General features: G+C 56.2%; 7 protein-coding genes across 7 annotated transcripts; 4 read left to right on the top strand and 3 right to left on the bottom strand.

The window, feature by feature from the left end:
• Positions 1-131: 131 nt before the first annotated feature.
• BDY17DRAFT_313620 (uncharacterized protein) lies at positions 132-1127 on the top strand (the record flags this gene model as incomplete). Its single annotated transcript, XM_033735736.1, has 3 exons — positions 132-161; positions 220-1066; positions 1108-1127. 3 exons carry the CDS (start codon positions 132-134, stop codon positions 1125-1127), a joined length of 897 nt encoding a protein of 298 aa, XP_033585590.1.
• A 194-nt stretch (positions 1128-1321) lies between these two features.
• Positions 1322-3327, bottom strand: BDY17DRAFT_313619 (uncharacterized protein; the record flags this gene model as incomplete). Its single annotated transcript, XM_033735735.1, has 3 exons — positions 1322-1646; positions 1705-2950; positions 3003-3327. 3 exons carry the CDS (start codon positions 3325-3327, stop codon positions 1322-1324), a joined length of 1896 nt encoding a protein of 631 aa, XP_033585589.1.
• Positions 3328-3866: 539 nt separating this feature from the next.
• On the bottom strand, positions 3867-5032 carry BDY17DRAFT_319087 (eukaryotic integral membrane protein-domain-containing protein; the record flags this gene model as incomplete). The annotated part of the gene is made up of 3 exons (XM_033736244.1): positions 3867-3937; positions 3968-4557; positions 4617-5032. 3 exons carry the CDS (start codon positions 5030-5032, stop codon positions 3867-3869), a joined length of 1077 nt encoding a protein of 358 aa, XP_033585588.1.
• Positions 5033-5250: 218 nt separating this feature from the next.
• BDY17DRAFT_304832 (uncharacterized protein) lies at positions 5251-7668 on the top strand. The gene is made up of 2 exons (XM_033734778.1): positions 5251-7393; positions 7457-7668. Exons 1-2 carry the CDS (start codon positions 5417-5419, stop codon positions 7532-7534), a joined length of 2055 nt encoding a protein of 684 aa, XP_033585587.1. The 5' UTR covers positions 5251-5416; the 3' UTR covers positions 7535-7668.
• A 15-nt stretch (positions 7669-7683) lies between these two features.
• On the top strand, positions 7684-8786 carry BDY17DRAFT_47393 (ATP synthase delta subunit-domain-containing protein). The gene is made up of 3 exons (XM_033738424.1): positions 7684-8001; positions 8071-8481; positions 8549-8786. The coding sequence occupies exons 1-3, from the start codon at positions 7843-7845 to the stop codon at positions 8660-8662; spliced, it is 684 nt and encodes a 227-aa protein (XP_033585586.1). The 5' UTR covers positions 7684-7842; the 3' UTR covers positions 8663-8786.
• Positions 8787-9162: 376 nt separating this feature from the next.
• BDY17DRAFT_257713 (uncharacterized protein) lies at positions 9163-9612 on the bottom strand (the record flags this gene model as incomplete). The annotated part of the gene is made up of 1 exon (XM_033731709.1): positions 9163-9612. One exon carries the CDS (start codon positions 9610-9612, stop codon positions 9163-9165), a length of 450 nt encoding a protein of 149 aa, XP_033585585.1.
• Positions 9613-9813: 201 nt separating this feature from the next.
• Positions 9814-13557, top strand: BDY17DRAFT_304829 (uncharacterized protein). Its single transcript, XM_033734777.1, has one exon. The coding sequence runs from the start codon at positions 9994-9996 to the stop codon at positions 13501-13503; it is 3510 nt and encodes a 1169-aa protein (XP_033585584.1). The 5' UTR covers positions 9814-9993; the 3' UTR covers positions 13504-13557.
• The last annotated feature ends 44 nt before the right edge of the window (positions 13558-13601 follow it).

Genomic DNA, 13601 nt, shown 5'->3' with positions numbered 1-13601 from the left:
AAGACAAGCGTCTGCCCACCGCCAGTTTGCCCTTCACTTCATGACATGTCCATTGCCTAATGCACAATCTTCGCTCTATCTTGTGTCGTGAGATTGAATTAGACCATGAACGTTGCGCAACACAACTAGCCATGGCTTTGTCCGAACCATTGATCATTCAGGTGAGCCTTGGAATGACATGACAGCGTTGTCGCCCGCAAGACTGACATTTGTGCGCAGCAAGCCTCCTTCCAATACGGACCGTCGTTTGAGACAGACCCATTCAGTGTAGACCTTCTATGCGCCAAACTTGAAGTTGCCCGGCTCGAGCAAGAAGCCGCTCGAGCTCGCTCGCTTCGCCAACTCGCAAGCATTCGCAGAGACACACAACACCAGTCCCACTCTCAGACGACGGCATGGAAGGCGGAGGAGAGGCCGAGCGGTCTCCCGATCCAAGACTTGACCGTTACATCGCCATCGCAGCCGAAGAAGCGCGTCACTCGTAAACCGCTTGCAGTGTTCACAAACACGAGTGTTGGAAGGCCAGCAAATGGGTTGTCACGGGAGGCGTCGGACTCGTCTACCCCAGCCCTCCATGTAACACGATCGAATCCTCAAGAGAGAACATCAACGTTCCCAAATCAACCATGCGTTGCACAGTCAGCTCACCGAAGATCGCTCCTAGGCAAACTTGATGCCAACATCGACGACACCCACCTTGAGAGCCGCCAAAACGAGCTGGGCCGCCCGTGCTCCAAAGACATGGCCGACCGACGATCAAAATCCTTCCCACTTCAAGTCAGCAGATCGCCCTTCAAGCACCGATCAATGAACGCCGTCGAATCCACGACGCCAGCGCACCATACCCCCCGGGACGTTGACGACTCGCCCACGGGCTTTGCATGTGAATACACCATCTCCTTCGATTTGGCGGATGATCCCCCATACGGACAAACCTATGACCATGCGGATTTGTTGCCTGCATGCCCGAAGACACAGAAACGCGACTCGCAGCCCAACTCACCGGGATCATACGGACTACGAAGTCGCAGTCTATTGAATCTATCGGGCCTCCTGAAGAAAGAAGGTACGCAAGTCAGGACGGAAGAAGTCTTCGCCCCAATGGAGGACATGCCGGCGACCTTTAAACCTCTCACGTCAGCGAATGGACATTATCACACACGCCAACAAAGCCTGCCAGTGGACTTCATCGATTATGTCGACATACACTTCGGACCAGCTGTGCATGAGAAGAAGCGCAGGAGTTTTGTGGGCTGGTTGAAGGCCCGCTGACCGCCAACATGAGAGTAAGCATCTGGTATGATGAACAGTGTACAGCGGCCTAGTACGACCAAGGACGTATAATAAACTGGCGATTTGCCTCCGGTCGCGGATGCTCGGGCACCCCAATATCTCTCTCCAGAAACATCCTGGTCACGTAGAAACTCAGAGCGTCCAGATCCGGCTTGTCCTCGAGTTGCTTTGCGCCCCATCCGTTGCCCAACCACGCCATTTGATTCACGGCCGCGCCGTTCGTCTCGCGGTGGTATTCGTAGACGTAGTCCTCCCAGCGCGGCGAGCGTAGAGCTTCGATGCAATGGAGGGTGCTGCCGGGCCATAGGCCTGTGACTATACTGCCCGATTGACCCTTGCCGTCTTTTTTGTACCTGTACAATATTCAGCAACTTCATCAAAGAGCTCAACGGAGATTGCAAAGGTACGAACCACGACCGACACTCCTCCGCATACACCGTGCCTTTGAAGTACTCGTCACAGTAGTTCAAGAAGTCTTTCACTCTCTCTGGCTTGACGACCATCGATCGTATATTCTCTTTCTGCAGTTTCCGGATAGCTTTGAGGATGTAATCGCCCACACTTTCAATCATCATCGTCAAGGAGCCCTCGCCGATTGCACCATTCGGTCCCAGCATGATGAAGTAGTTGGGGAAGTCGTCGGTGGCGAGCGAGAGATAGTTCGTTGCTCGCTCGGCCCAGTGATCTTTCTGCAATTTACCATTCAGACCTTGAACGGGGAACGGCGGTGCGGTACTGGCATAGAAGCCCGTGCAGCAGACGAGGACGTCAATCTCGTGCAGTGTGCCGTCCGCTGTCACCACGCCTCTTTCTTCGATTCTTGAGATCTCGTCACGTATGTAACTGACATTGTCTTCAACCAGCGCCTCTAGAAACCCAGGTCCAGGGGTGAGTCGTCGACAGCCTGGCGAGAACCCGGGCCGCAGCCAGTCGAAGTAATGAGGCTTCTTCTTCAACCGTTCCTTCATCCCAGCCTCAAAAAGCTTTTGTGCACCCTTTTGCATTCCGGTGCCTCGAATCGTCACGGGATGAATGCTGTTTGCGTCAATTTGAACATCCTTTTGAAATTGCTCCCACGCGTCTGCGTCGTCTTTGAAACGCTGAATCTGCTCCGGCGTGAATTGAGACTCCGTGAGGCCGTACTTGTCCTGCGTACCCTGTGCTAGGGGTGGCGAGATCCACGTGCGGTTCCGGATGAAGCATTTCAGCTCCGTCCCCTCGATTTTTTGCAGTACGGGAATGGCCTGGATCGCGCTACTCCCGGATCCAATCACACCTATGCGCTTTCCCTGGAAGTCGTAGTCCTCGTTCCACGCTGCCGAATGCATGATCTCGCCCTTGAAATCCCAAAGGCCTGGCACATCCGGCCATTGCTTGGTGTTGAGATTTCCCCTCGCACTCACGAGTACATCACTCGTATCCATGAAGACGGTGCCGTCGGCTCGTTGAACCTGGACGTGCCATTTTCCCTGTTCCTGATCCCAAACTGCCTCCTTGACTGTGTGCTCCAGCTTCATGAATCGATCTGCGCCGTACTTCTTCGCCATGCCTTGTAGGTAATCCCGAATCTCCCATGATGGTGCATAGAGCGATGACCAGTCCGGCTTGGGATTGAAAGAGAGCTGATAACTATGAGAAGGAACATCGCACGCCGCACCTTCAGGAGACTCAGTAAGCCATGCACGTGCGACATGACGGTGTATTCTTACCTGGGTACCGGTTCTCATACCAGGTTCCTCCGACTTGTGGGTTCTTCTCATAGATGACCAGCTCACAATTCCGGAGTCGTTCTGGAATCCTGATACCCATGTACAGCCCCGAGTAGCCTGCGCCAATGACAATCACTTTAATGGGCCGTTGATTCTCCACGGGTGCATCGTGTAATTGCCATTGGCTTCCAGTCTGCGCTTGCGTGCTATGTCCATCTCCATTGGCCTGAGCGCCCTGAGTATTAAGCAAGTGTCTTGACGCGGCAGCCGAGTTACTATCGTTTGTATCGATGACGGTCTCCGGGAGATTAGGAATGGCGGACATGTCGGAGCAGGAAGGGGAGTGCAGTGTAAGGAGATGGACAAACCTTTGGCCAGGAAATATGCCGCACGAGGAACAGAATTTATGATAGACGAGGATGCGGAATCTCCGCGCTTGATCAGAATGCCACCCACCTTCTTATAGGACTCCTGGAGATGTACGTCGGGTACGAAGGCTGACATGGAGACAGCGGAAGACCGGCAGGGACGGGCGCTCCGTTTGCCGAGGAGACGGCGGATCGCGGCAGTTGGAGTCATGGTTAGTCAATGGTAGATATTTGGCGAGCACTCTTCCTCAAATGCAGCTGGTGATATTGCTTTGTCCCCGGCGAAGCGCCCGAAACGCGTAGATGAAGCATGAGGTGACGTCCGAGTACAACTCGGATTCCTGCAGCAGCCGTGTCGGAGTTTCTGCCTGAGGTGTCAGTCGTAGCTTATCACAACGGGCAAATCAAAGACTAGACAACGGACGGCCTGACATTTTTTGCTTTATGAAACTACACACACATGGGGGCTACCGTTGCAATCAACGGGATTATCCTGTTACGCTTGGGCTTCAGCAGCATCCTCCACCTCGGCGCCTTCGTCAGCAGGCTCTTCGGACGGCACGCCGACTGCAGTCCCAGCCGACGCGTTGCCCGAACCCCGATTGGCAGTGGCAGCGTTTAGTCTCTGGTCCAAGGCCTTCAATGCCAGTGCTCTTCTCCGCTCGGCCTCTGCTCTGCGCCCGCCTCCGCCTCTTCCATCCATATGGCGAGGCAAGCCGTCGGACCTGGAAGCCGCACCCTCATTCCCGGCCTCGATCGCCTCGTCAGAGAAAGGCGCGCATATGCGGAGCGCAAGCATCGCATTCCATACCCCATCGCAGATTGGCGACAGGACTGGGTGTAGTGCATCTGGGAAGAAGGCGACGAAGGAGAATGTATCGCTTGCGTCTCCTTTCAGGATCGCACCCTCGCCGCCGGTCGCCGCGCCTGTGGTAATTTCGGAAATTCGATAAAAACGGAGATAGATCCATGAGGTAAGAAAGCCGGTCAATGATAGCCAGAAGGCGGTGTCAGTACCGAGCAAGGGCCCAGAGATCATATTGGCCAGCACGAAGATGGCGGGAAAGTGTTTGATGCGAATGCGAACCGAGCCTTTGAGGAGAGAGACTGTGTGTTCGGGCACGAGCTGTTTCAGGCCGACGAGGAAGCCAGCTTCGAGGGCGATGAGGCCCTGGATAGGTGTGGGGCTGCAGTACTGTTAGTGACTGACCTGTACGAGTAGTTTCCCAGAGGCTTGTCCACTCACTAAGTTGGGGTCATTGTCCCGGCATACCAGAGGACGTAGACAATGCAGGCGAAGAGATTGGGTATCATAGTGACGAACAGCAAGAACTTGCCAAACTCTTTGCTTCCCCATGCCCGTTCCAGGTATCGTCCTCCGAACCAGATCACCACCCCGCTGATGGCGAGGGAAACCAGATTGTTTTCCACCAAAGCGGCTGTGAGAAAGGTCCAAGGGAACTTGTAGGCGGTGGTGGGGAGGAGGACGAGGTAGGGTATGGCAAACTCGCGCGCCCAGACATAATTGACTGCTTCTGCTGCGCCGGGTCGCGCAGTCAGGGAGGCCGACCACTTGCGGAAACGAAGGGCGGCGTTCAGCGAGGAGATGGCGAGCAGGAAGAGGAAGAGGCCGCGGGTCAGCGGAGGCAGGTTGATGCGCATGGTTGGCGGAGGATTAGCTTGTGATCATCGTTGGGGGTGCATTAAGAGAAGCAAAGAGATTGCTGCAGGTGTCGTTCCCGATGACCAGGCGCCTGCCATGATCGACGTCGGGCGATGCAGGGGCGAGGCGCGGTCGCTTCGCGTTAGTCAGCGGCGCAGTCTTGGCCCTGGTGCCATGCGAATGCATGCACGCATCCACCGCGTCTTCGTCTTCCAATCCAACACCCCGTCGCACAACCACACCATTCGGCAATCTCGACTTCTTCGACTGCGGCTGCCAATGCGGATGTACTCCACGGCATCGCCATATCCTCGTCCGCTCGCTCTCCGCGCTCCATTGAATGCGCCGCACCCACTCGCCCTGCCACTCCGCAAAACCCGGCAATGAACCCTCCACCCTCCTCCTCTTCCGCACTTCCCACTGCTGCACTGACTTCCGACCACGTCAATTATCTCATTTTCCGGTACCTGCAAGAGGCCGGCCACGAGAACACTGCGACAGCCTTCTACCGCGACTGGCATCGCAGCCATGAATTCCGCGACCCGGAAGACTACCCCTTCGCTCCTGTTGTGCGCCGCAATGAACTGGTGCGCGTCATTCAGAGTGGTTTGCGTCACGACGAGCTGGAGGCGCGGGTGAGGAAGGACGAAAGGAGATACCGCTTCACTGGCCTCCCCCCCGGTGACGGGCAGCAGCAGCAGCAGCAGCAGCAGCAACAAACTTTGGAAAATGGAGTTGGCCCTGCCTCCTCCGGTCCTGCATCTAGGCCTGGGAGCAGCGCAAAGGACAAGTACCGACCTTCCGTGCGACGCGCTCAGCACGACTTTCCCACTCCTGCGCCAAAACGACAGCGGAGGAGCGAGGGCAGCGAAGGTGTGCATCTCAACGGCGATGCGATGGACGTCGATGCCCGCTCTCCGTCCGCTGCAGAGCCTGACGATGACGTGGAAGCTGCCTCGCCTGCTGTCGGATCCGAGCCCGAAATGACCGATATTCCGGAGCGTTACGACTCCATGGACATTGGGGTGCAGACGGACACGAAGTCTGGCCCCAAGACTAGCACGATGTATTGGAAGATTGACAAGCCAGGAGCGATGATCTATCACAGCGCTTTTGCGCCTACTTCGACATCGGGTAGCAACAGCACGCTCATGACCGTTGGCGAGTCGCTTTGTCGCTTCTACCAGCTCCCGGCAAACCCAACGGACACGACACAAATCCTAAACGTCGACGAGTCTACGCTGTCTCCAAATTCCGTTGTGACGGCTTCTGCGTGGCATCCTAACGGCTACATTGCGGCCTTTGCCGCGGACACGCTCCGCGAATTCCCCGATGATTCTCAAATCCCACGGCAACACATCTTTTGTCACGATTCCCGAAATGGCGCCAGCTTCCACTACACCATTCCCCCACTGCTGGAGCCACAGGGCATCGTTCTGGCTCTGCGGTTTAACCCTCGCGGTGACAAGCTGCTTGTATTACGTACCAACCTGAAACGCGGCTCGATACTGCTGTATGACACGCAAGAAATGAAGCCAGAAAATGCGCATCCAATCGCGTGGTCTTGCTATGAACATCAAATCCTCGATGCTGCTTGGCTGAGTGAGCTCAGTTACGTGTTGGCTGGCGAGAACGGCTTCTCCCGATACGAAACGGTCGCGCTACCGGGTGTTCTAGTAATGAGCGATGACGCCACAGCCCAGAGATCCTACCGGATTGATCGAAGCGACTCTTGGTTGCATGAGAGAGCGACAGACGATACCTGCACCTACGACAAGGTCCGCGCGAGCTCCAATCAGACCGTGGTCGCACTTGCTTCGAGCGACGACCGTAGACTCGTGATAGGCAAAAGGCCTTCATCGGTGCCATACGACGTGGCATTGACCGCAACAATAGGCCTGCAAGATCACCTAACGGCAATGGCCTTCCAGCCGTCGCTGTCAGATTCTAGCGCAAGCAATACTGCAATTCTGGCCGTCACATTCGAATCCGGATCATGTGGCGTCTACTTGTGTACTTCAGCCGGAGAAGACGAGGTGAATGGGACTAGCGGCGAAATCAATAAGCTGCTGGTCCTGTATCTGAAGTCCGGCCCCGCTCTGGCTCTAGCATGGTCTCCTAACGGCGCTTTTCTCGCAGTTGCCGGTCCAGACCTCGTACAGGTGTGGGACACGTCAGCCTTGTTGAAAGCACAGGACATGCCGATGTTGAAGAAACACGGTTCCCTCGGGGCCTTGGTGACCTGGCGACCAAATCACGCGGCGGCCGGGCCTAGGAATGGCGAACCTCGAGCCATGTCCGAGCCGAGTCTAAGCTGGAGCGCTGATGGGGAGAGTCTGGCGTTTGCCATTGACAAAGATGTGAGTGTTGATTACATCCGCCTGCGACTTTGTATATCACACACAGACTAATATTTGGCGCAGGTGGCAATCATTACATTCCGACCTCCTCTGAACAATCGCGGGGAGAAAAGACAGATCAATGGGCATCTCAGCCCATGACATTATCGGAATCAATTGTTGTTGTAGATAGCTCCTTGGATACCCTTTTGCGCTGCTTCGGCGGATTTGTAGATACCTAGCCTTCATCTCGTGCAAACATACTCGATTGTTCCATTGACGTGCTCCGCTCCCTCTCCAGCTGCGAAAAGCAAGACGGGGAGTGAGCTCGGGCGCAATCGGCTAAAGCTCGGCACACGGGTACTCCCGGGATTCCGAGCGGAGCCATCAATACCTCAAACTGCATCAAGCTCATTCTTCCACCTTATCCACCCCGTCTCTGTGTTTCTCACTCCTTGACACCCCTCAAAATGCTCGCAAGCCGTATCGCAGTGCGCGGGGCTCGCGTGGCAGCTCCCCGATTCTCCATTGCCGCCACCCGGAGCTTCGCCGAGCAGGCCAAGCCTCAGTCAGAAACCCGCCCTCCTGTTGAGGTGTTCGGGCTCGACGGCACCTATGCGAGCGCGCTGGTGCGTCCATTGACCCCTTCGGCACCATAAATCGGCAGCTAGACGCTAACATCTGCTCGAATGCATCAGTACACCGCCGCGGCCAAGACCAATGCCCTCGACACCGTTGCCCGCGCCCTCGAGACGCTGCAAACCAGCTTCAAAAGGGACCCCAAGCTCCAAGTCATCCTGACGGCGCCCACGCTAAGCAGTGGCGACAAGAAGTCTATCGTGGGAGAGCTGCAAAAAGCCACGGGCGTGCAGGATAAATCCAACACACTCCCCAACTTCCTCAACACCCTGGCCGAGAACAACCGTTTGAATGTGTTGGAGGGCGTGTGCGAGAAGTTTGGTGTGCTGATGAGCGCCGCACGAGGCGAGGTCGAGATGACCATCACGTCTGCGCAGCCACTTGATCAGAAGGTGGTGAAGCAGTTGGAGCAAGCGGTCAGCAAGAGCCAGTACGTTGGGCAGGGGAAGAAGTTGAAGGTCGTGCCGAAGGTGAGTTCTCATGGCTATCCTTCCATTCCTCGAGAGTTGTGGCTAACATGTGCGATTCTACGTGCAGGTCAACCCTGATATTCGCGGTGGTCTTATCGTCGAGGTTGGCGATCGAACCATCGACCTCAGTGTCTCGGGCAAGATGGCGAGGATGAACAAGCTGTTGAGTGACGCTTTGTAGATTTAGATATAGTGGGGACGGATGAGAGGCTGGTAGATCAACACTGCCCTATTCTCTTGTCGATAGCAATATGTCGCTCAGGCCTTGCCTCCGAGCAACCCTTGTCACACCGTCCTTGTCCGACATTCGAGCGAAAGCCTGTCCAATCCTACATACGAGCAGACTTTGCTTGCATGTGATATGGGAAATGCCAAAGGTGACAACGTATGCCTGCATGATGTGATCTGGAGATCCTCAGGCTGCCCTCATGATCCCCTACGCACCTCGACGGGCTTGGGCAGTGCGGACCGGTACTCAATTCCCGAGTTCTCGTTTGCTTGCGAAGCCCAACGCGGGTCATTCAGACCGTCTCTCTCGTAGTTTTGGCAATGGTGACCTGGGATCGGGTCCTGGACGTAGAGCATTGCTGATAATAGTATCTCCGTGGGCTTGGAGTGGCATGAGAGGCGGTTGCTCCGGTGCTCGTCGCCAGTATATCTCCATATCCTGTCACACGCTCATCACCCTTCGTCTCTGCCCCGTCTGGCTTCGGCGGGGACGGCGGCCGGTCCTGCATCCCGCTGTCCGCGAAACGATCTCATCTGCTCCGCGTACCATTGTCGCGCTCCATCAAACACCGTTCCATTCCTATCCGCGGCCATGTGGCCATCGCCACGCGCCTGTTGGACGTCAAGAAAGAAGACGCCATACACGCACACAAACAAGATGGTGCCCCACTGCGTGATCTTGACGGCTTTGTTCCACGTCGGCCGCGCCCACTTCAGCTTGCTCCGACGGCGAAAGCGACGTTCGAGGAGGAACTGGTGTCTCTGGCTCAGCTGCGAGAAGTCGGGGGGCCAAGGGCGCTTGCAACGGTAAGGGTTGGTCTTGATGGTGTAGGGGAAGTTGGGCGGGGACGCGGCGGGCTTGGAGTCGAGGCGGAAGATGGCAGAAAACAGATTGCTGGCCATCGTGAGAGCTTGCCAGTGGTGGCAGCTGTGAAGGAGAGGAGGAGAAGCTATGAGAGTAAGGTGTCGCGATGAACATAATGGCAGCAGTCCGGGTGTTGAGTGAAGTGGCACTGTGACTGAATGCGAGCATGCGTGCTGAAATGTGCGCGCTGACTCATGCGACCCCGGAATTTTTTGAGCTCTCATGAATGACACGAACCTCATGCGATGACTCGCGCACAACGGCATTGAAGCATCCCTTCGCCACGCAGATCGTCGTGCTCTCGCATGAACCCGTGACTCATCACGCTGCAGTCCCTCCGTTATATCTTGCCGCGGTTGCGTGGCCCGCACACCTCCCTCCTCTTCCCCCAATCGTCCTATCCACGCCCCTACGCAACCATGTCGTCGGCGGTAGAGGCAACGCAAAAGGCCATGGCGCCCCAGAGCCAAAGCGTGGGCACGCTCAAGATCGAAAACACGGAGAAGCGCGATGCCCTGATCAGCTGGGAAAAGCAGTCCCAGCAAACCTGGTCCTCCACACACATCTTCGAACAGAACGCCCCTTCGCTCCAAGAAATCCCCTTCCACTCCATCGCCCCGGCTGAGATTCGCAAGAAATACCCCAAGTTCATGTGCACAATGGCGTACCCCTACGTCAACGGCACTTGCCACGTGGGCCACTCCTTCACCGCCAGTAAGCTGGAGTTTGCCGTGGGGTGGGCGAGAATGAAGGGCTACAGAGCTCTGTATCCTCAGGGCTTCCACTGCACCGGCATGCCCATCAAGGCTTGTGCCGATAAGCTCATCCGAGAGATCGAGCAGTTTGGGCAGGAGTTTGAGCGCTGTCCGCTCAACGCAGTCGCAGAGGATGGCTCGAACGGAACCCCAGCCAAGGAGACCAACGGTGCCCCTCCTCCTCCTGCTCCGGCGCAAGGCGTTCCGAGGGAGGATGTGACGAAGCACACGGCCAAGAAGTCCAAAGCCGCTGCCAAAACCAACGTCCACTTGAAGTACCAATTCCAGATCTTGCTCGCCCTTGGTATTCCCATCCAAGAAATCCACCGCTTCGCAGATCCGCAATACTGGCTCGAGTACTTTCCGCCTTTGTGGCAGCGCGACCTTACCAACCTCGGCTGCCGCGTGGACTGGCGCCGGAGCATGGTCACCACCGATGCGAATCCCTACTACGACAGCTTTGTGCGGTGGCAGATGACGAGGTTGAAGGAAATGGGCAAGATTCGCTTCGGCAAGAGATATACAGTCTACAGTCCCAAGGATGGACAGGCATGCATGGACCATGATCGTCAGACGGGCGAGGGCATCGGCGTGCAGGAGTACACGGCTTTGAAGTTGAAGGTCCTCGAATGGGCGGAAGGTGCAAAGAGCAAGGTCGAGGGCAAGATTCCCAGCGGCGGTGAAGTCTATTTCGTGCCCGCCACCCTCAGGCCTGAAACTATGTACGGACAGAACTGCTGCTTCGTCGGCCCGCATCTCACCTACGGCATCTACGAAATCGAAAAGGGGAAGCAGTACTTCTTCCTCTCCGATCGCGCCGCACGGAACATGGCGTTCCAGAGCATCTTCCCCTCATGGGGTGTCTATCCAAAGGTCGCAGAGCTGCAAGGATCCGATGTGGTTGGCACGCTCGTCAATGCGCCTTTGTCCGTACACAAGAACGGCGTTCGCATCCTGCCCATGGACAGCGTGAAAGCATCCAAGGGCACGGGTGTGGTGACGAGTGTTCCGTCGGACTCCCCCGATGACTACGCCACCTGTCTTGACCTGGCGAAGAAGGCAGACTTCTACAAGATCAAACGCGAGTGGGTGCAGATTGACGACATCTTGCCCATCATCGAGACGCCGACGTACGGCAACTTGACAGCCAAATATCTCGTCGAGACCATGAAGATTAACTCCCCCAAGGATGCGAAGCAGCTGGCAGAAGCGAAAGACTTGGCGTACAAGGAGGGCTATTACAAAGGAAAGATGGTGTATGGCGACTTCAAAGGCAAGAGTGTGGAGGATGCCAAACCGCTCGTCAGGCAAGAACTGATCGACGCTGGTGATGCTTTCAATTACGCGGAGCCAGATGGTGAGGTCGTCAGTCGATCAGGAGACATTTGCGTGGCTGGTCACCTTGATCAGTGGTTCATGAACTACGGCACACCAGAGCGCTCGGGGGACAACGACTGGCAGCCTGCAGTCCTGGAACATGTGCTCGGCGCGGGAGAGGATGGCAAGGGCTTGAAGACGTTCTCGACCGAGGTGAAGAACGCATTCGAGCAGGTCCTGTTCTGGCTCGCGCAATGGGCATGTGCCCGGTCGTATGGACTTGGGACCAAACTGCCATGGGATGAGGCACAGCTCGTTGAGAGCTTGAGCGATTCCACCATCTACATGGCTTACTACACCTTCGCCCATCTCTTGCACAAGGACATCTTCGGCAAAGAGCGAGGTCCTGCAAATATCGGTCCGGAGGAGTTGACCAATGAAGTCTGGGACTGGTTGTTCTGCCGGACCGAGGAAATGCCATCGTCCACCACCATCTCCCACGAGACCCTTCACCGCATGCGCCGCGAATTCGAGTACTGGTACCCTCTTGACCAACGCTGCAGCGGCAAGGACTTGATCCAGAACCATCTGACCTTCTTCCTCTATGTTCATATCGCCATGTTCCCGCCGGAGTACTGGCCAAAGGCAATCCGGGTCAATGGCCATCTGATGTTGAATGGAGAGAAGATGAGCAAAAGCACCGGCAACTTTATGACTCTAGCGGATTGCGTGGCGAAGTTCGGTGCAGATGCCACGAGAATTGCGCTTGCAGACGCTGGCGATGGCATCGAGGATGCAAACTTCGAGGAGACGGTCGCGAATGCGAACATCTTGCGTCTGTACGAATTGCGACAATGGTGTGAGAGTGTCATCTTCGATGTACGGGAATTGAAGGCCGCCGAGATCTTTTCAGACATCAAGGACAAGGAGAAGCACAAGACCAATGACTCCATCCAACGGACTGGAGAGAAGATCATCTGGGACGAATTGTTCGAGAACGAGATGAACGGCCTCGTGAAGGAGACGCATGAGCAGTACGAGCTCACCAACTACAAAGCCGCCGTCAAGTCCGGCTTCTACGACTTCCTGTCTGCTCGAGACTTCTACCGCGAGGCGACCAAAGCCGCGGGGGTGGGCATGCATCACGGCCTCGTCAAACGCTACGTGGAGCTCCAAGCCCTTATGATCACCGTCATCGCTCCGCATTGGTCCGAATACATCTGGCGCGAAGTCCTCAAGAAACCAGACACCGTCCAAAACGCTCTCTTCCCCAGCGTGCCTGAGCAAAAGCCCGAGCTGACCGCTGCTCGCGACTACGTGCGCAACACAAGCAGCAGCATCACGAGCGCCGAGGGCGCGCAGCTCAAGAAGATGCAAAAGGGGAAGCAAACCTCCTACGACCCCAAGCAGGAGAAGCGCCTCTCCATCTTCTGTGCGGAGAAGTACCCCGCGTGGCAGGACTCCATCATCGAGCTCGTGCGCAGCAACTTTCACGACATGAAGCTCGATCTGGCTGCGATTTCAAAGTCCCTGCCCAAGGCCGAGAGCAAGCGCGGCATGCCGTTTGTGCAGCAGCTCAAGCGATCGTTGGAAACGGGCATCGATTCGTCCACGGTCTTGGAGAGGAAATTGGCATTCGATGAGGTCAAGGTGCTGAGAGAGATGGTGCCGGGGTTGAAGCAGACGGTGTTGAGGTGTAAGGAGGTGGTGGTTGTGGCCATCGATGAGGGAGGCAAGACGGGAACTGTCGTTGCTGGGAGTGAAGGTGTGAAAGTGGGAGAGAAGAAGCAGGATCTGCCGAGTGTGGCGGAGAATGCTGTCCCTGGGCAAGCGACGTTCTTTTTTGAGAACGTGTAGAGGCCAGCCAGGAGGATGAGACAGTGAGGTTGAGTTCACGAAGAAGCGCCAACAATGGCGAGCTTTGTCAGGTACAGAATCCGCTATGCAAGTCCATT

This window comes from Neohortaea acidophila (assembly GCF_010093505.1).
Source record: "Neohortaea acidophila strain CBS 113389 unplaced genomic scaffold BDY17scaffold_12, whole genome shotgun sequence".
In the NCBI taxonomy this organism is placed as follows: Eukaryota; Fungi; Ascomycota; class Dothideomycetes; order Mycosphaerellales; family Teratosphaeriaceae; genus Neohortaea; species Neohortaea acidophila.
The sequence above is the reverse complement of the archived record's forward strand: the minus strand, read 5'-3'. Positions and strand labels throughout refer to the sequence as shown.